This window comes from Bombus impatiens, unplaced genomic scaffold (assembly GCF_000188095.3).
Source record: "Bombus impatiens unplaced genomic scaffold, BIMP_2.2 scf_1275, whole genome shotgun sequence".
Classification (NCBI taxonomy): domain Eukaryota; kingdom Metazoa; phylum Arthropoda; class Insecta; order Hymenoptera; family Apidae; genus Bombus; species Bombus impatiens.
In genome coordinates this window covers 876,250-901,871 of record NT_177694.1, presented here as the reverse complement: position 1 = coordinate 901,871, position 25,622 = coordinate 876,250, and the positions used below count along the sequence as shown (strand labels likewise).

Here is a 25,622-nt window from a genome sequence, read left to right as displayed (position 1 = left end):
TAGTAAGGGAATTAAAATACATCAAAATAATAACATCAATAACAATAATAATAATCAAAAGTTTAAGTCGTAGGACTTGTACGTTATTGTCGAGACCTATTTATATACACGTGTATGACTGCAGCTATAGTCAAAACTTTCGAATTAGTGGATTTCTTGCCCCTTATACTTTCTGATTCTACATGTCGTAAACTACAAGATTGTAAAAAAGTTAACAATTTTTGGTTCTCTAAAATAACATTAATTGATATTTGTGTAGTAAATATTCTTTATTATCGTGAAAATATAACCTAACTAAAATTAAAATTAATATACTCATATCATATTGAGGTTAACCACGAGATAAGAATATTCCCCTACAAAGTATATATTGTTCATTTAATATTTCTAAATATATTTTTACGTAAATACTTGAATTTTCATCTGTAATAAGATGAAAAAGGGACTTAAAGAAGTGAACACAAAGAGTGCTAAGTGGTATGAAGAATATCCTAAAGAAGAGGAACCATGTAAACATTCAAAATCTGAAATAGAAATATCGAATTTAAAAAATGAAGCAAAAAGATATTTAGATGCAGAAACTTCTGTTTACCAATTAAAAGAATCAAAATGTACTGATTCAGAAACAGCATGGTTAAGAACAGCATTAACACAGGGTACAACCTCAGATAAAGTAGCAGCTGCTATCATATTAGTGCAAGACAATCCAAAATACAATTTAACTCGACTTACAAAGCTTATAAATCAAGTACGAGTTGCAAAACATAATCAATGCAATATGGTGATAAAATCTTTAAAAGATCTGTTTTTATCAGATCTACTTCATCCTAAATTTAAATTACTGAAATTCGAGGAACAAAATTTAGATGAACTTGACAAATTTAGTTCTGGAGATGCACTTATTAAATTAGGTTTATCAAGAAAAAAACTAATGGCTCATTGGTATTTTGAAGATCAATTACATGAACAGTATGAACATTTTGTAATGTCTTTAGCTACTATTGCATCTGATACCGTGGATGCAAATCGTGAAATAGCAATATCAACAATGAAAGATTTATTAATAGGAAATGTTGAACAAGAACATAAGTTATTAGAATTGATTGTTAACAAAATAGGAGATCCAAGTGGTAAAATAGGATCTAAAGTTATATTTTGTCTAAATAAGTTATTATATGAACATCCCAACATGAAACTTGTTGTATTACGAGAAGTTCAAAAATTATTATTTAGAAAAAATGTAGCACAACGTGCTCAATACTATGCAATATGCTTATTGACGCAATTTCTTCTAACTAAGAAGGATGAAAAGCTTGCATCTACACTCATTGAAGTTTATTTTGCCTTTTTTAAAGCTTGTTTAAAAAAGGGAGAGCCAGATTCTAGAATGATGGGAGCAATTTTAGCTGGTGTAAATAGAGCATATCCATTTGCAAACATGGATTCAAATATATTGAATGATTATATAGACTCTGTATACAAAGTTGTACATATTGGATCTTTTAATGTTTCTTTAAATGCACTTAACTTATTATATCAGGTAAGTATGTAAATTATAATATATTAATTATAAGAGGTCCAACGTTTTTATTTTTTCTTTTGTTCCTGTAGATTACAGGTAAAGATGAAGCCCAATCAAACAGATTTTATTCAACCTTTTATCGGAAATTATTAGATCCACAAATTGGGGTGGCAAACAAACGTGCACTGTTTCTTAATCTATTATTCAGAGTTCTCAAAAATGATCGTAACAAACAACGTTCATATGCTTTTGTCAAAAGAACTTTACAAATCATATTATATTTTCCTGCAAATATGGCATGTGCTACTTTATATGTGATATCCAAAGTTTTACAGACAAATAAGGAATTAAAAACTTTTTTATTAAAACCTCGAGATTTTATCAAAATTGAAAATGAAGATCTTGAATCTAAAGATAGTTCATTAAGTCCAGAAAATAAAAATATCTCTTATCCTTCTGATGATAGATCCAAATTAGAAGACTCCATTTTATTAACGAATGTTATATCTGAACACAATATTGATAAGGAAATTAATTCTGAAAATAAAATAGGAAATAACATAAAAATTGATTTCGATTCACATAAGGAATATGACCCCTTTTGTCGCAATCCTCTTTATGCTGGAATAACTAGAGGTCTAAATACAGAGTTCATAACATTATCTAAGCATTATCATCCAAGTGTTGCATTATTTGCAAATACTATTCTTGAAGGTACTTAACAGTACAATTATTTTCACATGTATTACTTGCATATAAAATCAATTTAACATATTAAAATTGTAACATATAATTTTTATAATTATAGGGAAACCAATCGATTACACAGGAGACCCGTTAGAAGATTTATCCTTAATGCGTTTTCTAGATCGTTATGTTTTTAAAAATCCAAAAAAGTTAGAAGATAAAAAAGTGCAGAGAAGGAATGACCCTTTAGCACAACGTGCAGGGTATACACCTAAAGGTATTAGATGTGTTCCAATTGATAGTATGTCATATCTCAATGAAAGAGAAGAACGCATTCCAGTTGATGAATTATATTTATACCGATATTTAAAAAAGAAAAAAGAATGTAAACACGAACTTAAAGTTGAAGATGATGATATAGAGAGTGTTAATAGCGAAGAATTTGACAACATGTTAGACAGATTAACAGATAATAAAGACTTTGGAGATTTAGATATTGCAGCTGATATTCAAAGTGGAAGAAAGAAGAAAGGTATGTATCTATTTTTTGTAATTTACTTTTAATCCAAAAATTATTTTTAAGATATTTCATATTATATGAAAACTAAAAATAAACATTTATTATATTTGTAGATATTGAGGAAGAAGATGAATATTTTGATGATAATAAAAGTGAAGATAGTAATAATTCTCACGATATACATGAGTTAGAAGAAAATATAGATAATGATAATACTGATGATGAATTACAGAATTTAAGTGATATTGATTTAGATGACGATGATGCTAGTGATTTGGAGTTTGATGAAGATATTGATGAAGCTTTGGATGATAGTATTCAATCAAATATAAAGAAGCAAAATAAAAATTCAAAAGGAATTGATAGCAACATATTTGTATCAGCGGAAAAATTTGCAGAAATGTTAGAAGAACATAGTAAACAAAAAGGTAAAACTGGTGGCACAAATGCATTTAATACTTTGGATGGTGCAAGTTCGAAACAAATAGATTGGGAGATTAAACGACATCAGAAACTCAGAAATTCTTTAAATAGAAATAAACGGAAAGGTTCCAAAATTTTTAAAAGAAATGTAAAAAGGGTTAAACATTAATTATAAAATAAATATATTTTAAAAGCTTTTATATAGCATGCATTTCTTGCCGTGTTCGCTGCCACCAGAAAAATTGTGCATGTTATACGTTAACAATCTTTCAATAGTAACAAACGTATTAAAGATTTAAAGCATTTATAAATTACAAAAAATGGATGCTTTAATTGATACGTTATACAAATTAAGGAACTACACATATACCTATATACTAAAACATTTTTTTACTTTACTTTCATAATTACTAGACACAAAAACATTAATCTGCATTACATTGTTGATACTGAATGTTGTAAAAAAGATAATTTAAATCGTTAATAGACAGTTAACATATTTTCAATTTGATGCATTATGTAAAAGATTAATTTACAAAAACAGTAAAAAGATTTATTTTTTTTTTGACAGAAATATTCGATACTTCCACTATAATAACGCTATTATCTTATGTAAAAGTATTTTTATCATCAAAAAGGTTTTTACAAATTAAAAGATTATTTTCATTCATATTTCTGTACTTACTGTACACTGTCACGTTGTATTTGAATAAAAATAATCAAGCTTTCAACTTCTTTAGCAACAACCGCAACTATCGTATAATCACGCTCATCTACTTAAAAGTTAATTGCAAATTAAGCAATCAGAGGAAAAATTACATAAAAAAACACGTTACATTCGAAATACATACTGTTCTAATTTACATTGGACATACTAAACTTTACATTTAAATTAACAATGAAAAATAAACTTTTTATTGATCCTTATACAAAAATGTAACAGTTGCAAAAGAAGTTGCGAGTATAGATTTTATGGAAGTATATTTCCTGTTTTTAAGTGTAAGAGTAATTATATTTGGACTAACAATAACATAATAAGGATGGCCTATCTCTTAATTTTTAAGTTATCAATAATCGTAAAAAAAACTTTAAAATTTATAGTATGACTGTGCAATGATCAATAAATCTTCATATTTTTCATTTTGTACACGCTATTTTTTATATACGACATATTCTAAAGCGTGCTGTATATGTATATCGGAAGGCTGAACGCTACTCTGCATCAGCTTTTACTGAACTTTCTTCGTCATGAGCAGGGCTATGCCATGTCAATCGTTCTTCATAAAACTTTATCACAATTTGCGGACATTTCTCATTGGCAATTCGAGCAGGAACTAAATCTGCATCATCTGTTCCTTTCCATTTCATTAAAAACATCAATTCTCCACTTGAATCTGTTGCACCAATAATTCGTTCAGGTTCCAAATTTCTGTCAAAACCTATGTGTAATTAAAGCGAAGTAATTAAAAACATGTTATATGTATATTATTTAAATATATTGTTTAAGGAGCTAAAAATAAATTTTACCTTCAGGTTTCTTATCTTCAGTCATTTTTTTCTTAGTATGAGTAAGTACAGGACCACCTGATGAACTTTTTCGTTTCTTTTGTTCTTTATCTTCATGCCGTTTACCAGTGGCAGCTGCTTCTTTCTTTTTGCGTTGTTCTTCAAATTGTGCAATTAGATCTGGACAATCAAGATTTTCTTCTGGTTCCCATGTATTTTCTTCATTGGAATATCCTTTCCATTTTAGAAAATATTCAACCTAACAATATGTAGTTAACAAACAGTAATCTTAACGAATATACAAGAAATATATATGTATAATATATATTCAAAATCACATACTTTTCCTTTAACCACTCTCCTATCTAAAACTTTTTCAACGCTGAATTCCTCTCCTCCTGCGCTTTCTCCAGGGGATGATTCCTTCCCTTTGCTCATTCTGTTTTAATACTGCAAATATATTTTATATATAACAAAGGATATTAAAATAAAAATTATACACCATATAACTAAAAAAAAGCATTGACATTGAATATATAGTCATAGTCAAAATAATTCGTTGTATATAAATAATAAATTTATACAAAAAATAACTTTGGAAAAATTATTTCAGTATAAAATAACAATACATTCAACAATTTTGTAAGAAAAAGGTTTAAAGATGCTAAGAGAAACGACCATGATGCAAAATGGCGGTACGACAGCCGGGAAGCAATCAAAGATTTTTCTTGTGAACTTACGGTAAAAGCTAATCGCTAATGAATAATATAAACTAATATTAATATTAATTATGATTACATCTATAACTGTCTGGCCACTATTTTTAATTATGATACTTACTTAGAGAATAGATACAAATTGAGCAAAGATGCAACTACGAATGATGCGGCGGGCTTTCTGGCGCTTTAGCGTCTTATTATCGCGTTGCCGCGAAAAATGACAGTGTGACCAACATTTCATTCGCAAATGATTTTACAAATTTATTGTTCATTGAGGTAAAAAAATATTTTATATCATTGACATTTCTTTATAAATATCTATTAATTTAAAACGCAAAACATCATAATTATTACAAAAATGGCATTAAAATATAATACATTTTTACTATAAATAATGGTTTTTGTTGAAGTGTTAAACATTAAATTCATTATACATTAAACTTTTCTTAAAGAATATCATTTGTTTGGTAATTTTTATATAAAAGTTGTTAGTAAAACAAAATATGAAACTTTTTGATTTGCAATACAATAAATATTTTGTTTAATATTGAAAATATTGAAGTTTGCTGATGTACTGCAATCATTTCTAAAATTAATTTTTCTAACAAATAATTTAGCCAAATAATTAATATTTTAAATCTTTTATAAAAATTATAATATGTAATGTTATTACATGATGCATTATATACAGAATAGTATTAAAAAATATTTAACGTTATATAAAGTTTGTACTGTGCATGGTATTAAAGATTATTTTGGCATTTATAGATGGCACTATTATTTAAAATTTTAATATTGATCTTCCACTCTTTATAAAAGTTATGGATTAAACGGCGTTGGAAGTTTGGAATTTGGAGTTGGCATTGTTGGCATTGTTGGCAAGGACTTTCAAGGTATTGTTAAAATAGAATTTGTAAAGTAATAGTATGTGACCAAACCATGTAGTTTATTGATATTAAATAATTAATATTAAAATTTAATTATATTTTATAATTAATTCGCAGAATAATACTCAAAATGGCTGCCCGATCAGTTATTAAGTATTTACGTCCAAAAACTGTTGTATCTCAAATTCATAGATGTGCTTCACTCTCTGCATTTGAAATACAACATAAAACTCCATCTATTAAAAAGGTAATGCCTATACCAAAAGCTCACTATGGAGGACGACACACAGTTACTGTCTTGCCTGGTGCTGGAATTGGTCCAGAGTTGATGACCTATGTAAAAGAGGTACGACAAAATTTGTATATACCTTTAGTAAAAAATGATCTTTTAGGTATATGTCACTACTTCTATATTCTTTAAATTATTACATTAAATCTCCTGTTAAATTTTTAAACGATATGTTAGAGCAGAAAGTCTTATATAATCTTTTTATATATTTTTTATAGGTTTTCAGTTATGCAGGTGTACCAGTAGATTTTGAAGATGTAGATATTGATCCAAATGCAGATGACAATGTTGATTTACATTATGCTATTACATCAATTCGTAGAAATGGTGTAGCACTAAAAGGGAACATTGAAACTCGTAGTACAGAAGCTGGTGTACTTTCCCGAAATGTTGCTCTTCGAAATGAGTTAGATCTTTATGTAAATGTCTTACATTGTGTATCATATCCTGGGGTAAATTCACGGCATAAAAATATTGATATTGTTATTGTGAGACAAAATACAGAGGGGGAATATGCTATGTTAGAGCATGAAAGTGTACAGGGTGTTGTGGAAAGTATGAAGGTTATTACAACTACTAATTCTGAACGTGTTGCAAGATATGCATTTGAATACGCTAAGCGAAATGGAAGAAAAAAAGTTACCACAGTTCATAAGGCAAATATAATGAAGCTTTCTGATGGGTTGTTTTTAGAAACATCAAAAAGAGTTGCAAAAGATTATCCAGATATTACTCATAATGATATGATTATTGATAATACTTGTATGCAATTGGTCTCCAATCCACATCAGTTTGATATAGTGTTAACAACCAATTTATATGGGGCAATTGTATCAAATGTAGTATGTGGTTTATTAGGTGGTGCTGGATTATTATCAGGTAAAAATTATGGTGACCATTATACAGTGTTTGAACCAGGTACTCGTAATACTGGTACAGGCATTGCTGGGAAAAATATTGCCAATCCTATTGCAATGTTAAATGCTGCTGTTGATATGTTACGTCATCTTGGACATAAGCATCATGCTACGTTAATTCAAAATGCTATCAATAGAACTATTAACCAAGGTATACATACTCGTGATCTTGGTGGACAAGCTACCAGTAGAGAAGTTGTTGATGCTATAATGAAATATATTAAAACAGCATCTGATTAAGACTGATACAGTGTATCTTGCTAAACCTAATATGAGAGGGAGAGTTAAAAAGTAAGTAGTATTTGTATTAAAAAAATGAAGTATTCAGTATTTGAAGTTAGTTTTTATTTGATTAGTATTTATTTGAAAATAGAATCTAAGTACTACTTTTTTACATAATCCCGATGTTTATTGAGACACTTATCACGATACCAGTTCTTCTATTGCATCGTCGAAGAATTGTCTTTCAACTTGCGATAACCATTTTCACGTCGCACTTCGACCTTTTTCATCAGAGCCGTATCACTTTGGAACATCTTTTTTTATTGGCCTGAAGACATCGAAGTCATAAGGGGAAAGGTCTGGGTCTGGACTGTACGGAAGTTGCTATACGTTTCACTTGAATTTTTCTAGTATATCTTCGTGGATCGTGCCGAGTGTGAATGTCCGATCCGACGAACGCGATATGTTTCACGATTGATAACAAATGAAAGGCAATCGTTATGTCGAAAATATCAATATAACCTTAGAACACAAGTATTGAGAAATGTTGTCACTTTGCTGCCAAGTTTCCTCAAGATATTTTTAATATACAAAAAGTTATAGACGAATGCAACTTACTTTTTGACTCACCCTCGTAATAATGTAGAACCATATATATTTAATTTTGCTTTTTAGAAAAAATATTCATTGTGTTTGGTATAATGTTAAAATATCATTGCAGTTGACAGTAGTAAATGTATTCTCTACTTAAAAGGAATTCTATACAATTGTGTAAATCGCACAAAATTATAACAATTTTTAAGTAAAATGACAAATTTGATACCTGTATTATAGTGATATTTCATGTAATATAAAGATATTGTAATATATTGAATTATTAATATTCAAAATTTGTAAAATATATGCTATAAGTACTAATATCAATAGAAATTAAATATTGTAATTATTCTTATAAGACGTGTTTGAGATGTAAATTTTTTTATTTACATCTGAAAATATTTCAGATGTAAATAAAAATATTTTCTTGTAATTATGTAATATTTATACATGTCTTTAATAATTTTATGCTAATGACAATTCACTGAACAAATGATTTAGAGTACAATATATCCGAGGACTTAGTTTATTTCATTTACAAAATGTTTAGATAGTGAAAAATATTTAGTATTAACAATATTGTATTATAGGATATATAAAAATTATTAAAATCTTGATCAGTGAAAATCCTAATATAATAATTCAATTTTGTAGAAGTTGTAATGCTAATTCCTCGTCTACTTTTAAATCTGTATTATCTATTTCATGACATGTTCTTTGTTTCTTTTTCTTCTTTTTATATTCATCTTGTGTTATGAGTTTTCTTTTAGATGATCTGTAAATGATAAAAAAATATGTGTACCAAATATAAAATTAATATTAGAAATAAAACAAATAAAACAAATATATTTTTGTAGACATAATGATTTAATACAAGTTGTTAAAATGCAAACCTATGTATGCTGCTTTCTTCTTCACTTTCCTGTGTTTCTGGAACATTCATAATATCTTCATAATTTTCTTGCTGCTTGCCATAAATTTTATCTGGATCTGGTAACCAGGATAAATCTAAATCACTGTCTGCTTCCTCACTAGCATAGTCGTTTATAGTATTCTCAGTTTCATCTCGATCATCTTCATCATTTTTATCATTTATTTTCTTCTTGCTAGCTTTTAGTTTCCTTTTTTCTTCTCTATGTTTTTCTTTTATTTTTTCTCTAAAGCGTTGCTTATCAAATTTATCTTCTTCGTGTAATATCCGTTTAGCTATTTCTATGTTAATTCCAGAACCTTCTTCATTTTCATATTGTCTAGCTAATTCAGAAACTTTATCTTTAGAGGGATTTAGTAATTCCTGTAAAGTGAAATATGTTATGATTGCACATTTGAGAGATTTATATTTATAATTAATGGAAAAAGCAAGAAAAAATGAATCAAACCTCTCCCCTATCATCAAAAGTAATTTTTTTATTTGGTACTATTTTTTTTCGAAGAATTTTTTTAGCTATTGCGGCTTTTGTAACGGCTTTCTTTTTGTTTGCATTTTCGTCCTGTTTATCACTGATTTCAATTGGTATATCATCAAGGTTTATATTTTTTCGTTTCACAGTTAATATATCATCATCATCGCTATCATCTGTATAAGAAAATAAATGTATTCATATAAAAAAAAAATACATAATTTGATAAATTTTAACATTTATTTTTATACCAAGTGCAAAGTTATTTGGACTTATTGTCGGAGATCTAATTTCTTTTTCTTCTTTATTTTCTTTATAGTCAGTTATTTGCCCATCTACATTGCAGTTTAATTTATCATTAGCAGTAAATTGTTTCATTTTTTCACTATTTTTATCAGATGGTTGTCGTTTTTGTTCCATTCTTTGAAGGAATCGAATTCTTGGAGGTATGGCTAAACCTAAAGATCTAAAACAAAAAAGTTAATTGCAAAACAATAAATCAAAAGTTGCTTATGTCATTAAAATTATTATTACGTGTATTTATATATATACTATACCTTGCAAATAAATCGGTATTTAATGCACGAACATTAAAGACTTCTTTATCTTTCATCAAGAAGACTGATTTTATATATGATACAAATCCTCTTTGAGCACTTTCTTTTAATAAAACATCTCTTGCTAATAGTGCTTCTATTTTACGTTGTGGAGATTGCAATTTATTTGGGTTAATTCTATATATATATATATATTATTTGAATATATAAACATTATGAGTTGTTCAATTATTTATTTAAGAAAGACTTTTAACTCACTGTATCATGGATATTGGAATTTTGCGCTCTTTAAGTTTTTCAATCATTTTTTCTTCAGATGGTAATAAAACCAGCAAGCATTCACCATTTCGTTGAAATCTAGCTGTTCTACCAGCACGATGTATATAAGCATTTACATCTTCAGGACAGTCCATTTGTACAACCCAATCCACAGCAGGGAAATCTAAAATTTATCTAAATTATGAATAGCGATATTCAGGCTAATTTAGAACCACGTGAAGAATCATTCTTTTTCCTTACCTAACCCACGAGCAGCAATATCAGTTGCAAACAAAACTGCAGATTGTTTTTTACAAAAAGTTTCGTAAATTTCCATTCTTCTAAGTTGATGTAAGGTACCATAAAGTGCTAACAAACTTATACCAGGTCTCAATCGACAAAGTACTTCAAATATATATTTTACCTTAAAGATAATAGATACCATAACATTATTCTTCATATTTAGTTGAAATAAATTATAACAAATATTGCTATACCTGTTTACAACTGGAGAAAAAAACAATAATTTTTTGTTTTAAATGATTACGTATGAATGACCACAACATTGAAACTTTGTCTTCTAAAGCGCAAACAACATAACTTTGTTCAAGTGCTTCAGGTGTGGTATGTGTAGCATGTTCATGGACAGACACATACATAGGATCTTTCAAACTCAATCTGGCCAAGTCTCTTACAGACCTGTTAAAAAATTAAATAAACATAATCTAATAAGTATAAAGAATGATTATATTTTACTTCTATTTTAATATGCATACTTTGTTTGTGTTGCAGAAAATAAAAGGGTTTGCCGTTTTGGAGGTAGATTCTCAATAATAGAATTCATGGTTTGCTCAAAACCCATATCTAAACATCTATCAGCTTCATCTAATACCAGTACCTACAATTGTGATAGATAAAAGATATAGATAAATAAAAATACATTGTTATTATTTAATTATTATTTATCTGTTTAATGATGATTAAGCTAATTAACATTTTCACATCAAATGATCCACTTATATTCCTATATCTATTTACCTGCATATTTATACAATCAAATAGTGGATTTTCATCCATATGTTGTAACAAACGACCAGGAGTACATATAACAATATTGCATTGATCCATACGTCTTTTTTCAAATTTTAGATCTTTTCCGCCAATGATAAGACCAGCAGAAATATCATGATGTCGACCAACTTTTCTTAGTGTTTCATATATTTGATAAGCAAGTTCTCTGGTTGGTGTAATAACAAGTGCACCAAGTCCATCTAATCTTGTCCATTGTTTGCAATATAATATCTCTAAGACCTTAAACAATTTAAGACCTTTATTATAAATTTTTGTTACAAATTTCTTTATTAAAGTACTACATAAATTTAATAAAATCTCTTACTGGAATAAGAAACGCCAAAGTTTTCCCACTGCCAGTTTTTGCTGCTCCTAATATATCATTTCCACGCAATGCTAATCCAATACTTTGTCTTTGAATATCTGTCATTGCAATATAATTATTTTCTGTCAGACCCTTTAAAGTTTTCGGTGAGAGTGGAAGATCTGTAAATTTTGTTATTTTCGTTTCATCGATCTGTAAACATATAAATCTTATAAAATCTTATAAATTTTACAGACTTGAAAAAAGAAATTAGAACTTACAGTATCATATTTAGATTGTAGATTAGTAATTATTGTTGTTTCAGGAAATGGTTTTTTCTTCGTATTGTAAATTTTCACTTTTTGTTTCTTTGGCATTGTATATTAGATTTATCTAAGGAACGTTGTATATAACCTATTTATAAGGTTATGTGAACAACTGATGCATATAATTACAACGCCACTGTACAACTAGGCGCTAACTGCAACAGTATTGCTTGACTTACTACAGATATGTGCATATCAAGAATACATATTTGAATATTTAAATAGAACAGCGAAGTACATTAATATTCGTATTTAAATTATATGCAACGAATACGTTATATGTATTAATAATTTTTTTTAAAAGCGAAGAGGTATACGAAATATAAAATAAATAAAAATAATTATTTGAATTATTAATTTTCTTAGTAAAGTATATGTATGTATATATATCTGCTTTCAAGTTTTTAACAGATAGTACATATCATCGGTAATTTATCGATAGAATTAATTAAATGTTTAAGATATTAATTGGCCTTATATTATAATATAAAAGTTGTAGTATCCTATAAGTACATATATGGTATTAATTGCTGCACAAATAATTTGAACGAATTTATTTATAGATTAATTAATTTTTAGCAGTGTGATAAACTGACAGAAATATCATAATTTAAAATAATTATGTCCCAAAATATTCTTAGCTTATATTATTGATTAATACATTATATTAATTAGCACATTAGGTTCGATCAGTGACCAATACGATTATTTTCGAAAGATTAAAAATAGATGAATCAATCTATCAATGAACAAATATACTTGTACATCACGTAAAAAAAAATTACCTTTTACTCGTTCAAATGCGTTGAGACTAATACTCTTTAACGTGATAAATATTGATTTCCATTCGGTCCGAATAGAGAACTCTTACAAAGTAACTTAAGTCGGGAAGTAGTTAATCAAAAGTATCGAGGAAGTAATTAATTGAAAGTTTCATAGTTAAACGATGACCACATTCGTTGGCGGAACAATTTCTTTTTTTTTCTCGAACGAACTTTTGTAAGTATATATAATGTAACAGTACGACATTCAAGATAGAATTTCGCTTGTATTCTCATAAGAAAAATTTCGATGATGAAAAGATTCCTACCCTGGGTAGATCATAATGCACCACATTTTCGATGTGCCACGTGTTATCTGAATCAGTGTCAACAGAAGAAACGCGGGATTGTAATTAAAATACACATGTGTGGAATGCATGTGGATCGTTGCATCGGCGTTTACGTGAAAGAGAAGCGGGGAGATAGAATATTAGAAAGGAGGGATCGAAGTAGAAGAAGAGGAAACGCGTGGGGAAGGGCGACTGCATTGTGACAACGATTATATTCAGATAAATTTCTCGGGCTTTCTCGACTTCACATCCGATCGGTTCGTTAGTGGCTTTACCGATAGTGCGCGTTCTTTTTACGGTGATTGGTATTAGAAAAAGTTCCCTGTGAAAAACATGATTTGACGAAGAAAGGGTAGCATGCGGCGGGACCACGTGAAACAGCAATGGAGAACACTGCGACTGCCTCGCAATATCCACTCCGTTTCTTGGACATTTTGTCTTCTCGTAGCATTAGGACTGTATCCGGTGCTAGCCGATATTATCTTGCAAGACATGGGTAAATGTGCAACAATTCCTTTTAAATCACAATTTGACCAACTTAACAATCAGTTTGACTTTGTGTCCTGACGAATAAGTATACGATTTAGAACAGTAAAACGACAGGCCAAAATGAATACGCTATTTCAAAGCAGATTTTATGATCGTATGTCTGCATTTCGTAATTTGTAATAATATCTATATCGAACAAACCTGAATGAGTATGTATATCTAGAAAGAAATAATTCTTTAAAACATAAGATTCCAGTTATATAGGTTAAATGATCACCGTGTGATATGTACAAGTACACGAGTTGAAATAATCATTCTGTGAACTATGTAATAGCAAGTCCATTTGCTAGTGAATGTCTTTTTAAGTGATCTCTATTGCATTAATTGAGCCACTGTTCGTAGCATGCAAAACTGTGTGTTCCACTCAGGAAAAGAGGACTTGTTAATGAAACTGGTTTAAACGCGATGAGTTACGTCTTTCGAGATCAGGGGTTATTGGGTTTCTAGGGGTTATTGGGTTGTTCGTCGTGCCGTCATCGTACTATTATGCTTATTTAATCGCATCTTTCCCTTTCCTTGTAAAATCATAAGTTTCGGCTAAAACAGGTTCATTGCTAGTTAAGAAATTACATATGCTATATATATATATATGCTATCGCTATATCTATCTATGAAATGTATCTATGTGAAATTTTATTGCGGTGCAAGTATGTTTTCGACGATATTCTGATCGCTGAAAACTTTAACATTGAAGAAAGTATACGTAAATTTTACTTATAGAAACATTTTCAAAATATCTTTTTTATGAAAACATGTCTAGAATTGTGTATGCAAGAACTTTGTTAAATAAGAAATTCTAGAAAAATCATAGTTTTGATGTTATTTAGGCATATGTTAGTAATCATTTAAAGTGAACGCGAATCACGGTATTTCACAATTTCAGAAAAGAATATCGTAGACCTGATGGATGGTACGGGAATACACCAAGAGCCCGTTGGAGTGATCGTAACCGAAAATCGTTGCCACAGAAATGATACAATAGCATATGACATTACGGAAAGCGCGCTACTGACGATCAATACGAACACTTTGTTTCCGACTGGTATACCGCGTGATTTTTCCATTTTAGTCGTCGCGAAGCCAAAAATCGGTTAGTACTCTCTTTAATTGATTTACATTTATCCTGATCGTACTTTTACAGATCATAGATTATAATCACATAGATAAGATAATAACCGATACAATTTAACGATCACAAAATTAGGATCCTCGGCTGCCACGTTGTTTGCGATCTACAGCGACAGTGGTGAGGAACAGTTGGTACTATCATTGGGCAATGATGTCACTCTTTACTACAGTACAACTCCGGATGATGAGGATAAACCAATTTCGTTTGGTATTGATATATCCGATGGAAAATGGCACCGTCTAGGAATCAGCATCAAAGGCGATACTGTCACGCTAATTTTCGATTGTACTCAACAAATTTCCAAAGAATTAAGTAGAAATCTTGACGAAACGATTAGCGTCAGCGGCATCATAATTATCGGCCAACAGATCGTCGATGGTAACATGTATATGGTCAGTGGAGAATATTCAAATTACTTGTGCTTGATTACAACATACGAGTTTAATTCTACACGAAATCTAAGACGGAATTCAGTTTAACGGTTTGTTCGTTTATTTCGAATTATTCATAGGGTGGTCTGGAAATGTTGAAGATTGCACCGATACCAGACGCAGCTTACGAAATTTGCACGATTTTCGCGCCAAATTGTAGAAGTCAATCGAGACAAAGTGGTCGTTCGAATATGCGGAATTATAATTCCGTCGTGCGTACAACCTCGTCTACTTATTACGAGGGTACAAATATTGGCGACAGTCAGACAGACCCAAGTTCTAGTTCTCCGGTTAAACCCTTCTCAACCGCTGGATCGTATTATGAAACGAATTACAATCTGCACCCGCCTCGAAGTTATGGCAGAACATCTGAGAGATCTGGACCAAATGCTTCGTATAATGAGCAGGATGAAAATCTTGTAAAAGGAACGGAGGATGATTATGAGAACGGGAGTGAAGAAGGGAACGAGGATACCGAAGACAGCGACAACTACAAGTTAGCTTATAGGCCAGTGAATGCAACATATGCAACAAGACCAACTGTGGAGACGTTCCTTCACAATCAAAGTGCCGTGAGTTAATCGTTATAATAATAGACAATAAAACGTGTTTTTCATTTGCTTAAAAACATAACATATTGAACTTGAGAAAAATATTGGTTAAAGGAATATAAATAATGTTTTATCATTTATTAAATAAATGTTTATGTAGGTTTTCAACAACATCGATTCAGTCGAAGTAGATCGCTATCAAACGACAACGCCAGAAATTTCTAAAACTTCCGACAATTTATCTAGAGAAGTTCAAGGAGGTTTGAAATATTCGGAATCGTTGGAAGGATCGTATTACAATCCAGCTTATTATAGTAGTAGGGGTTCGCCTGGGCCACGGGGATTTCCGGGGCCACCAGGGGTGCCCGGACCACCTGGTAAAAAAGGAGAACCAGGAAGAGATGGGTTAGCAGGTTTGCAAGGCACGGCTGGCCCACCGGGAAACGTGTTCATAATTCCAGCACTTAACCAGCAAGGAAACGAGAAAGGACCGGATACTCAAACGGAAGCTCTGAGACAAATGCTTTCACAGCATATGTTGGCTATGAGAGGTGCCGAAGGTCCTATGGGTCTTACAGGTATTGCTGGGCCCGAAGGACCACCTGGACCTCAAGGTCAGAAGGGAGAACCTGGAGAAGTTGGCGAATCTGGACCTCGTGGCGAAAGAGGTCAGTTTTATAAATTCTTTTCTGTATACAGTCCTGAAGTTCCATTAATTTGTTAAGTTGGATATTTAAATGTTATAACAGGATAATTTGGACAAAACAAACATTGGAACATTTAATAAATTCATACAGGTATTCCTGGAAATACTGGCAGGGAGGGTAGACGTGGTCGACCTGGGAGAGACGGAGAAAGAGGTTTAAGTGGACCACCAGGAATGAAAGGAGAACAGGGTGTGCCTGGACTGCCTGGATTACCAGGAGATAAAGGCGAACGAGGATTTGTAGGTGCCACCGGTGAACAAGGTTTACCAGGTCATGAAGGAATGCAGGGTGATGATGGTCCTCCAGGTTTACCAGGCTTACCGGGTGAAATGGTGAATAACGAAAATATTATACAACAATATACTTGTATTCATATAAAAACGGAAGATCGTACTTTTGAAATTACTTTAGGGACCAAGAGGATTCATAGGCCCACGAGGTTTCCCTGGATTACCAGGGAATCCAGGTATTCCTGGAAGCGAAGGTCCACCAGGAGCAAAAGGCAATACTGGTCCACCGGGCCCTCCAGGTGTGCCAGGTTCTCCGGGTCCAATTGGACCTGTAGGACCACCCGGACCTCAAGGTCTTTTGGGTCCAACTGGTCTAGTGGTAAATTACTTAGATACAATTTTTTTTAAAAAGTATTTGCTTTTTATTAAATCTTCTACGAAGTTATTTAACAATTTTATCAGGGTCCACAAGGGAAGCCTGGAATTCCTGGTCTGTCGGGAGCAGATGGATCTCCTGGTCATCCGGGAAATCCAGGCGTTCCTGGGATGAAAGGTGAACAAGGGCCTCAAGGACCGCAAGGTCCGATAGGCTTCCCGGGAGTCCGTGGCATGAAAGGCGACGAAGGCAAACGTGGATCGCCTGGTGAACGCGGGGAAAAGGGAGAGAGAGGTCCAGAAGGAGAGAAAGGTGACATTGGCGCGAAGGGAGAACCTGGATTGTCAGGTCCACAAGGAATTCCTGGATTGGAAGGTTTAGAAGGACCAAAAGGTTTCGAAGGGCCACGTGGTGAAACCGGTTTAGTTGGACTACCTGGTGAAAAAGGTAAAACTGGTCCTCCAGGTTTTGTTGGATATCCTGGAAATGTTGGTGAAAAAGGAGATAAAGGTCAACCAGGAAGAGAAGGCCCTAGTGGAGATAAAGGAGAAAGGGTAAAAGGAGCCTATCAAGTAAAATTTAATACAATGAGATTTATCATTTCGTTATTTTAGGGTAACAATGGCGCGTCAGGAGAACGTGGTGAACCAGGGCCTAGGGTACATGAGGAAATACATAATAATATTAACGATGATATTGTCACATAAAAGAATTAATAGAATATCTTTTACAAAGGGATTTAGAGGTGCTCGTGGAAGAAGAGGTGCCGAAGGATTGCCAGGACCGAAAGGTGATACTGGACAGCCAGGCCCTCCGGGATTACAAGGAGAATCTGGTACGCCAGGAGTCGAGGGACCTCGTGGATTTGTGGGATCTCCTGGGCAAGCTGGTCTCAATGGTAAAGATGGAATCCCTGGACCTTCTGGTGAACGTGGACCAGTGGGTGATTCTGGGCCGCCAGGTCCACCAGGTGCGCCTGGTGTTATCGGACCGCAAGGTCCAGCTGGTGAACCTGGACAACCAGGAGAACCTGGAAGTCCAGGAAATCCAGGAGCTCCCGGAGAATCAGGTTCCCCAGGAGAGCAAGGCAAAGAAGGACCACAAGGACCACCTGGTTTACAAGGAAAAGAAGGTTCACCTGGTCCTGGTGGTCTACCAGGATTTCCTGGTGAACGGGGTGCAAATGGTTTACCGGTTTGTATTTGTCTGTCTTTCTAATAATATAATAACTAAAGTTTCCAAGGTAACGTGTTTTTATTAATTGAACTCTTCTCTATAAAACAGGGAATGCCAGGTGCAAAAGGAGAGATAGGACCACCTGGGCTTCAAGGTCCATCAGGCGATAAAGGTGCTCAAGGAGAATCTGGGAAAGATGGCGAATCTGGACCTCAAGGAAAGCAAGGACCTAAAGGACCACCTGGTCCAGTCGGATTGAAAGGCGACAGGGTAATAATAACATACAAGTATAAAAATAAATGACTAAAATGATAATAAAGCGATACCGAAATTATGAATCATATTAAATAATACATATTCTTATCAGGGCGAGCCTGGACCAGTCGGTCCTACCGGGCGAGATGGTTTACCAGGGCAACGTGGTTTACCAGGAGCTCCTGGCCCTGTTGGAGTGCCAGGAGAAGATGGAGACAAAGGAGATATTGGACCACCTGGTGAAAAAGGCTTTAAAGGATCTCAAGCGGAAACAGTAAGCGTAATGTAATTGTAATCATACGACAGCATAATAGTAAAATGTAAATTATGATTTACTTTTCACAGGGACCTCCAGGAGCACCTGGCGCACAAGGACTTCGAGGTGAACCTGGTGCTATCGGCTTACCAGGAGAAAAGGGACCACCTGGAGAAATCGGGAGGCGAGGACCAAAAGGCGAAGATGGTCCCGTTGGTGCATCAGGTCCTCCTGGTCCCGTAGGGCCACAAGGATTGCCTGGCCCATCAGGATTAAAAGGAGAAGTGGGGGATACTGGCATAGTTGGTCCTGTAGGACCGGCAGGAAATCCAGGTGAACAAGGTCCAAGGGGCCCTAAAGGGTCTGAAGGTATACAAGGTCCTCCGGGAGTAGAAGGTCGTCAAGGAGCAAAAGGAGAATCTGGAGCGGTAGGACTTCCAGGTTTAATAGGTCCAGAAGGAAAACAAGTAAGGAATGATACTATAATTATTTCAATAAAAATTTATGGAAATAAATTTTACGTTATTATAATTTAACGAAATGTGTATCGTAGGGCGAAAGAGGCCCTCCAGGACCAAAGGGAGAAGAAGGTAAGAGTGGACCTCCAGGACCGCCTGGAAGTCGTGGTATAAATGGTCCGGAAGGACCAAAAGGTAATGCAGGACCACCTGGTTTTCCTGGACCTCCAGGAGAACCAGGTTTAGTCGGCCCAAAAGGGGAACCTGGTAAGAATGGTGAAGATGGAAAACCAGGAGATCCTGGCGCACCAGGAGAGATTGGACCCCCGGGAAAGGAAGGATTACCTGGCCTTGCTGGAAAACAAGTATGCATTATTATAGTCTTGACAATGATAAATCTTAAGGATTTGTTTTAAACAAATAACAGTATTGAATTAGTAATGAAAATTAATTTATTATTTAGGGATCCGAAGGCCCAGCGGGAGTGCAAGGTAGTCCAGGTTTACCTGGTGAAAAAGGAGACATGGGGCCGCCTGGGGCGCAGGGACCTCCGGGTTCCATAGGATCTCAGGGTCTTCCAGGACCATCAGGTTTGCCAGGTGTAAGAGGATTGCCAGGACTTGCTGGAGAAAATGGTCCACCAGGGATGTCAGGAGCTGTTGGTGCTCCAGGAAAAGTTGGACCGGTTGGGCCAAAAGGTCCAAAGGGTGACAGAGGTAAACGAGGAATCAAAGGGCATCGAGGTGAATTGGGACACGTTGGAGTCAAAGGAGAACAGGGTGAGAAGGGAGAACAAGGACCACGAGGTGCTCTAGGACTCGAAGGACCCAAGGGTAACCAAGGGCCACCAGGTTTATTGGGTTTCAAAGGAAACGATGGACCTCCAGGACTTCCAGGAATAGAAGGAGCAATAGGACCCAAAGGTAATGCTGGAAACGATGGACCAAAAGGCGAACTCGGCCCTCCGGGACCGCCTGGTCCTCCTGGACCACCTGCAGAGCAACCTATGATTCCTCCGGAGTTGTTATTCACGAGAGAACAAATTCTTCGAAGGAAGCGCGATATTTCGACAAATACGTAAGACCTTTTAGGCCTTGTATGTTTGATTTTCATGTCTGTAAATGTACTACTACTAATGATGATACTATTATTCGCAGCGCGGAAGACGAGAAAGAGAAAGATTCAGAAACGTTGGACAAGGATGATCAAATCGAAGAGGAATTTGGCCCAAAATTCTTGGACATGTACAGTTCTATATACGCCATGAGACAAGAATTGGATCGAATACGCAAACCGATTGGAAGCAGAGAAAATCCTGTAAGGACTTGCAAGGATTTATTTTACGGCCATCCTCATTTTCACGATGGTCAGTAATTCTATTTGCTTCGTTCGGAGGTTACTGATTTTGTCAGTTATTTGAAAACTTACGAAATAACGGTTACCAAAACAGGTTGGTACTGGATCGATCCAAATTTAGGAATGGCTGACGACTCTGTATATGTTTATTGCAATATGACGAATATGGGCGAAACTTGCGTATACCCTGATATTCACACGAGTCAAATGCCCAATATACCATGGAGGAAAGAAAATAATAAAACGGATTGGTACTCGAATTTGCGCGGAGGATTTAAAGTGAGTTTACATTCATCTAACGAAATACATGTCTATAAGAAACAAGAAGTCCTGAAATATAAAATATAAAAATCTCTTATCCGTCGTATGTTATGTTATAGATTACATACGAAGCTATTGGCGTAGTGCAATTAAATTTTCTGCGTTTATTGAGCCAAGAAGCTTATCAAAATTTCACTTATACCTGCATTAATAGCGTTGCTTGGTACAATGTTTTGAATTTTAATTATAATTCATCTTTACGACTGCTTGGTGCTAACGAGGATGAATTTTCATATACCGGTATCAAGCCACAGATCGTTACGGACAATTGTAAAATGCGTAAAAGCAAAGGAGATACAGTGTTCTTGGTTTACAGTAAAAAGCTTCAACAGTTACCATTGGTGGATTTTTACCCAGTCGATTATGGATTGCCGCATCAAGCGTTTGGTTTTACAGTTGGGCCCATTTGTTTCAAGTAAATCAAATTATCAAATCTCTATTGGCAAGACTGAGGTATAATTGTAAATTATTCGATAATTATTTTCTATCATTTTTTCCTTGACACTGTAATATCAATCAGCAGATAATAATTTATTAATCATCTAAATTTCTCTTACTAAGACGTACAATAATGAGAACTATTATATTTTTCCATGTACTTATATCAATTATCATTATCTTTTCGGATTTAAACGTTCGAAAGAATAAAAAAGTGCCATTCAGAACTTAAGTAGAATGTAAAAGGTGCAATACAATGTATTAACACTGTTATTTATATATATGTATATTATTAATATTGTAACCACTGCCATAAGTATGTGATCTACATTAATTCTGTGCGATGTACGCCGAATTTTCACATGTTTATAAATAAAATGCAATAATACATAAAATTGCTTTCACTTTATAACGTTATTCCCGCCTTGAAATATAATTTTAATTGATTCTAAATACGTGCAAATCTCAATTGAATTTAATCCTTCATACTTATATACAATTTTTATCAGTTTTTGTCTTAAACCCTGGTCTTGTTACTATCTAAATTGAGTGTTTTTTTTCGTGTTGTGCAATTAAATGTACTATTAGATATAATTGGTAGAATAACTTTTGTGAATATAAATAGAAATAAAGATTGTATATTATGAATAATATGAAAAATATGAAAAGAGCTTCAGACATGTCGGTTCCGTGGTGTAGCGGTTATCACGTCTGCTTTACACGCAGAAGGTCGCCGGTTCGATCCCGGTCGGAACCATTTATTTTCACTACTTTTTTATGTCAATTTCCATTTGCTTTTTAATTGCTTATCTAATAATTTGATAAACGACCACAATCGACCATAAAACAAGTATCTATCTATCTTTTTTATACATATTTTCTTCTAAACCAGCACGAAATAATAATATCAGAATGCGAATCTATCACTGACTACGAGGATGACATATAAAATTGTCTACAATGCGGAGATATAGACATCAAGAAAGACAGATTGATTGATAAGATTCATAGCTGCTCGACAACGGATAGAACGTGGTTAAAAATGACGTCCTTAAGTCACACGGTGTTTCCATTGAGTCCCCATGCATCATTTGCTCGGAACGAGTAGAGAGTGAATTAACTTGTCAGTCGAGGCTTACCACGAACAGAACTCCGTAGGAGTTGGCTGGATAGTTACGCGAACCATATCGATTCGCATCTGGGAAGGGCTGAAGAAAGTGAGAAGTGATTCAGGCCAGAAGGGATCGAAGGAATTCGCGAGAATGGCGCTATATGCGTGGGCGAACCGTGAGAAAGGGCAGGTGGTATCTTGTCGTGGTGGTCGGCGGTTCACACTTCCAGCTCGTTCTCTTCTCGCGACAAGAAAACCAAAGTGACGGTGCAGGGCCGCTTTTATCGCGACCTTCTTCGCATCGTATCGGATTCAACTTCGAAGGATTCAGCTCGCTGCGCGTCGCAAATCAGTGATGGTACTTCTTCAAATACGTTCGTACTTACTTCTACTATTGAATATTTCGAACATCTGTGAAATATTTTAACGTATCTTGGCAGAGAGTATATTTCCGATCGAGTAAGACGAACAGAGAAGCAGTTGCATAATTAATCGACCCATTAGAGGGAAAGATTCTGAAATATTTGTATTTTAGTTCAACGAGTAAAAATGTCTGTTCATTCAAAACATAAATAAGGCCGTCAATTGGTAATCGATGTTTAGAGAAAAAATAAAGTACGTAAATACGTTTAATGAAACTCGTGGCGTGCAGAGGGTAACTACTACGAGGGTGGATGGAAGCCGAGTTCTTTTGAAACGTAGCCGTCCCTGTTCCCGAGCGCTCGTCCAAGAAATGGTATGAGGGATAAAAGGTTTCCTTGTTTAACAAAATATCGTCTCCGAACCATTAGCCCGACCGTTACCACTTCAACGCGATTTTCTGCTCCTGCCACGTCGAGGAGGTGCTTCAGAATCCTACGGATCCTTCGACCTATCAAGTGCAGACCGCTTACTTTGCCCCGACAGAATCGCATCGACGCGCGACGCGTTGAAAATTAAGTTCCCTTTTTCTTTCTTTTTTTTCTTCTTTGATTCCTCTGTTATCGCGATTATTCAATTTTATTGTATCTCACTCGGTAAAAATATTCGTTTAAGCAGAAAAATAATTCTTCTCTTTGAGACTATCAAGTTGAAACCAATGTTCTAGAAATAATCTTTTTCAGTTATTTATCAAATGGACTATCAAACACGAAAGATAATGTAATCTGTTGGAAGGTCGAAAAATGTGTTCACAGACTTGGAATACATCGTGAAACTACGATATTTTAGCAATGAAACGCTCCACGAAGAATTAAAAACTTTTGACACTAGTAGCGTAACTTTATCTCCACTTGCTTTAATTTACAGTACAAATCGTTTCCAATTCTGTTCTCGATCATTCGGATGTTAATTTTTCTTCTTATTCGCGCGTACTGTTACTATTTTTGATATTTTAGAAATGTTCAGAGACATAAAGTAGCCCAATTATGCAAATTAACGATCAGTAGATATAGCTATATAATACATGCAGGAGAAATGACGATCATTGATTTTCAAGCAATAATAAATAAAATATTCAACGATGGCGATGGTTATTACGACCATCTCTCGTAACGTTGCCCGTACCGTGCGAAGCATACAGGTGTCTTTCACTAACGTTTCACCGCTGTCACTTTCCTGAAAACTGTATGAACCGGAGCTCTAGCTCGATGGAAATTTATTCACAGCTCATTGTTAGAATCATTTGTTAGAGTCTCCGCTCAAGCTAATTTAACGCGATTTTGAATTTCCATTCGTAGATAACGAGTATGAACCATTTGAATCTCGAGTGGTACAATTGGCAGCATCCTTCAAATCAATAATGCGACCAAAAGAAAAAAATCTTCGTAAATTTCGAGATCACCTTTGAACATTTTATTAACAAGAAATAGACATCGTAACCGTTATAAGGCAGATTTTAAAAGTTGCGATGTGAGAGTTAATGTAAAAAAAGAAGTAAATATCCTGGTTAAGGATGTAAAGGACTTGTAGACGATTGTAACGTAGAATAACGAGAACTTGCTGTTGCAACCCGTCCAATATATTTAAATTAAATAAATTAATAAATATAAATAATGTCGAGAGACGCTCGTACAAACGCATTCGCTAAGACAGTGTATAATTGCTCGCTGATAACTCGGTATATACTGATTAGCTCGCGATCGCGTCTGTTTATTTATACCGGTCGGCAGACAGTCGGAAAATTCAAATTCGTCTTTGTTGCACGTAGCGGTGACATTGTTTTACCTGGAGATTATTTATTATCACATCATGCAAGTCCTAACGATATTGATACTCCGAGGCAAAGCAACAACACGATTTGATTTTTCCTCTAGCTCGTGTGCCGCTACAAGGATAACCATTTTAAACGATGAAAATTTTGTCGACTACCGGTGATCATTATCGATGAGAGAAATTTTATTTCGATTACGAACAGCTACTCGGTAACAAAGACAGAATTCGCGCCATGGAGAATAGTTGCCGAGGAGCAAGCAAAATTTCGCGCATATACATTGATTCTTGGTAAAGAAAATTAAATGCCCGTCATCGGTAATGGTCCTTTGAGATTTATCGATAACCGAGTTTAAATGAAAAATTCATCTTCGCTCGATCAATCTGTTCACAGCACGTCCAGACAGTACCTGTGTTACTTTGTATCTCTGAAAGATAGCAAATGTCACACCCATCGTGCCATTAAATACCCGGAAAGTTATGGAAAAGCGAGAAACGAGGTACATGGAAATATGTTCTTGAATCGCCGCGAACCATTTCATCCCCTCGTGCTCCACGATCGCATCCCCCGTCAGATACACCTTACCCGTGACACCGAGTCGTCGAAGAAGCCGGGGGCGGGAGGGCAACGACAACGAGTCGAAGCTGATGGAGTTTCCTCGCGGCCACACGGGCCTCCGCCGATCCTCCGCTTCGAACAGACTTCGCGATTACGGGGGAAAACGCACGACGAGTTGACTTTCGCGCTTCCGGCGGCGGAGCTTACCCTCCG

The 25,622-nt window shown here is 34.3% G+C and overlaps 5 protein-coding genes and 1 non-coding gene across 8 annotated transcripts; 4 read left to right on the top strand and 2 right to left on the bottom strand.

Moving 5' to 3' along the window:
- The first annotated feature begins 35 nt into the window (after nucleotides 1-35).
- Nucleotides 36-4,295, top strand: LOC100748904 (CCAAT/enhancer-binding protein zeta). Its single transcript, XM_012392083.3, has 4 exons — nucleotides 36-1,540; nucleotides 1,612-2,236; nucleotides 2,331-2,741; nucleotides 2,843-4,295. Exons 1-4 carry the CDS (start codon nucleotides 434-436, stop codon nucleotides 3,319-3,321), a joined length of 2,622 nt encoding a protein of 873 aa, XP_012247506.1. The 5' UTR covers nucleotides 36-433; the 3' UTR covers nucleotides 3,322-4,295.
- LOC100740800 (chromobox protein homolog 1) lies at nucleotides 3,709-5,644 on the bottom strand. The gene is made up of 4 exons (XM_003493649.4): nucleotides 5,499-5,644; nucleotides 5,001-5,108; nucleotides 4,680-4,917; nucleotides 3,709-4,591 (listed from the first exon to the last, which is right to left on the bottom strand). The coding sequence occupies exons 2-4, from the start codon at nucleotides 5,094-5,096 to the stop codon at nucleotides 4,365-4,367; spliced, it is 561 nt and encodes a 186-aa protein (XP_003493697.1). The 5' UTR covers nucleotides 5,097-5,108; nucleotides 5,499-5,644; the 3' UTR covers nucleotides 3,709-4,364.
- Nucleotides 5,645-6,107: 463 nt separating this feature from the next.
- On the top strand, nucleotides 6,108-8,484 carry LOC100740558 (isocitrate dehydrogenase [NAD] subunit gamma, mitochondrial). 2 transcript variants are annotated; one of them, XM_012392070.3, is made up of 3 exons: nucleotides 6,108-6,270; nucleotides 6,382-6,610; nucleotides 6,772-8,484. In XM_012392070.3, exons 2-3 carry the CDS (start codon nucleotides 6,395-6,397, stop codon nucleotides 7,708-7,710), a joined length of 1,155 nt encoding a protein of 384 aa, XP_012247493.1. In that variant the 5' UTR covers nucleotides 6,108-6,270; nucleotides 6,382-6,394; the 3' UTR covers nucleotides 7,711-8,484. The 2 variants fall into 2 exon arrangements, with proteins under 2 accessions (XP_012247493.1, XP_024227113.1); XM_024371345.2 differs by having other exon boundaries at nucleotides 6,223-6,301.
- A 445-nt stretch (nucleotides 8,485-8,929) lies between these two features.
- On the bottom strand, nucleotides 8,930-12,374 carry LOC100749815 (probable ATP-dependent RNA helicase DDX10). The gene is made up of 12 exons (XM_003493723.4): nucleotides 12,161-12,374; nucleotides 11,901-12,092; nucleotides 11,543-11,815; nucleotides 11,281-11,402; nucleotides 11,002-11,203; nucleotides 10,766-10,928; nucleotides 10,505-10,688; nucleotides 10,247-10,423; nucleotides 9,941-10,155; nucleotides 9,669-9,865; nucleotides 9,183-9,583; nucleotides 8,930-9,064 (listed from the first exon to the last, which is right to left on the bottom strand). Exons 1-12 carry the CDS (start codon nucleotides 12,254-12,256, stop codon nucleotides 8,932-8,934), a joined length of 2,355 nt encoding a protein of 784 aa, XP_003493771.1. The 5' UTR covers nucleotides 12,257-12,374; the 3' UTR covers nucleotides 8,930-8,931.
- A 948-nt stretch (nucleotides 12,375-13,322) lies between these two features.
- LOC100749217 (collagen alpha-1(I) chain-like) lies at nucleotides 13,323-21,944 on the top strand. 2 transcript variants are annotated; one of them, XM_003493718.4, is made up of 18 exons: nucleotides 13,323-13,812; nucleotides 14,749-14,955; nucleotides 15,070-15,386; nucleotides 15,506-15,997; nucleotides 16,137-16,644; nucleotides 16,774-17,015; nucleotides 17,095-17,292; nucleotides 17,376-17,843; nucleotides 17,904-17,948; nucleotides 18,025-18,483; nucleotides 18,574-18,735; nucleotides 18,833-18,994; nucleotides 19,066-19,443; nucleotides 19,530-19,799; nucleotides 19,898-20,511; nucleotides 20,592-20,800; nucleotides 20,885-21,069; nucleotides 21,171-21,944. In XM_003493718.4, exons 1-18 carry the CDS (start codon nucleotides 13,674-13,676, stop codon nucleotides 21,528-21,530), a joined length of 5,415 nt encoding a protein of 1,804 aa, XP_003493766.1. In that variant the 5' UTR covers nucleotides 13,323-13,673; the 3' UTR covers nucleotides 21,531-21,944. The 2 variants fall into 2 exon arrangements, with proteins under 2 accessions (XP_003493766.1, XP_012247544.1); XM_012392121.3 differs by lacking the exon at nucleotides 13,323-13,812 and adding an exon at nucleotides 13,869-14,411.
- Nucleotides 21,945-22,233: 289 nt separating this feature from the next.
- TRNAV-UAC lies at nucleotides 22,234-22,306 on the top strand. Its single transcript has one exon. It is a non-coding gene; the product is annotated as a tRNA-Val (tRNA).
- Nucleotides 22,307-25,622: the final 3,316 nt, after the last annotated feature.

Excerpts from the sequence above, each read along its gene's own strand:
- LOC100748904 (XM_012392083.3), top strand. The coding sequence starts at position 434 with ATGAAAAAGGGACTTAAAGAAGTGAACACAAAGAGTGCTAAGTGGTAT. Across the intron at positions 2,237-2,330 it reads TGCAAATACTATTCTTGAAG|GGAAACCAATCGATTACACA; the intron begins GTACTTAACAGT and ends TTATAATTATAG. Across the intron at positions 2,742-2,842 it reads AAGTGGAAGAAAGAAGAAAG|ATATTGAGGAAGAAGATGAA; the intron begins GTATGTATCTAT and ends TTATATTTGTAG.
- LOC100740800 (XM_003493649.4), bottom strand. The coding sequence starts at position 5,096 with ATGAGCAAAGGGAAGGAATCATCCCCTGGAGAAAGCGCAGGAGGAGAG. Across the intron at positions 4,918-5,000 it reads GGAGAGTGGTTAAAGGAAAA|GTTGAATATTTTCTAAAATG; the intron begins GTATGTGATTTT and ends ACATATTGTTAG. Across the intron at positions 4,592-4,679 it reads TGAAGATAAGAAACCTGAAG|GTTTTGACAGAAATTTGGAA; the intron begins GTAAAATTTATT and ends AATTACACATAG.
- LOC100740558 (XM_012392070.3), top strand. The coding sequence starts at position 6,395 with ATGGCTGCCCGATCAGTTATTAAGTATTTACGTCCAAAAACTGTTGTA. Across the intron at positions 6,611-6,771 it reads TGATGACCTATGTAAAAGAG|GTTTTCAGTTATGCAGGTGT; the intron begins GTACGACAAAAT and ends TATTTTTTATAG.
- LOC100749815 (XM_003493723.4), bottom strand. The coding sequence starts at position 12,256 with ATGCCAAAGAAACAAAAAGTGAAAATTTACAATACGAAGAAAAAACCA. Across the intron at positions 10,929-11,001 it reads TTTTCTCCAGTTGTAAACAG|GTAAAATATATATTTGAAGT; the intron begins GTATAGCAATAT and ends ATTATCTTTAAG. Across the intron at positions 10,689-10,765 it reads TATTGCTGCTCGTGGGTTAG|ATTTCCCTGCTGTGGATTGG; the intron begins GTAAGGAAAAAG and ends GATAAATTTTAG.
- LOC100749217 (XM_003493718.4), top strand. The coding sequence starts at position 13,674 with ATGCGGCGGGACCACGTGAAACAGCAATGGAGAACACTGCGACTGCCT. Across the intron at positions 16,645-16,773 it reads TGGACCTCGTGGCGAAAGAG|GTATTCCTGGAAATACTGGC; the intron begins GTCAGTTTTATA and ends AAATTCATACAG. Across the intron at positions 18,484-18,573 it reads GGGGTGCAAATGGTTTACCG|GGAATGCCAGGTGCAAAAGG; the intron begins GTTTGTATTTGT and ends TCTATAAAACAG.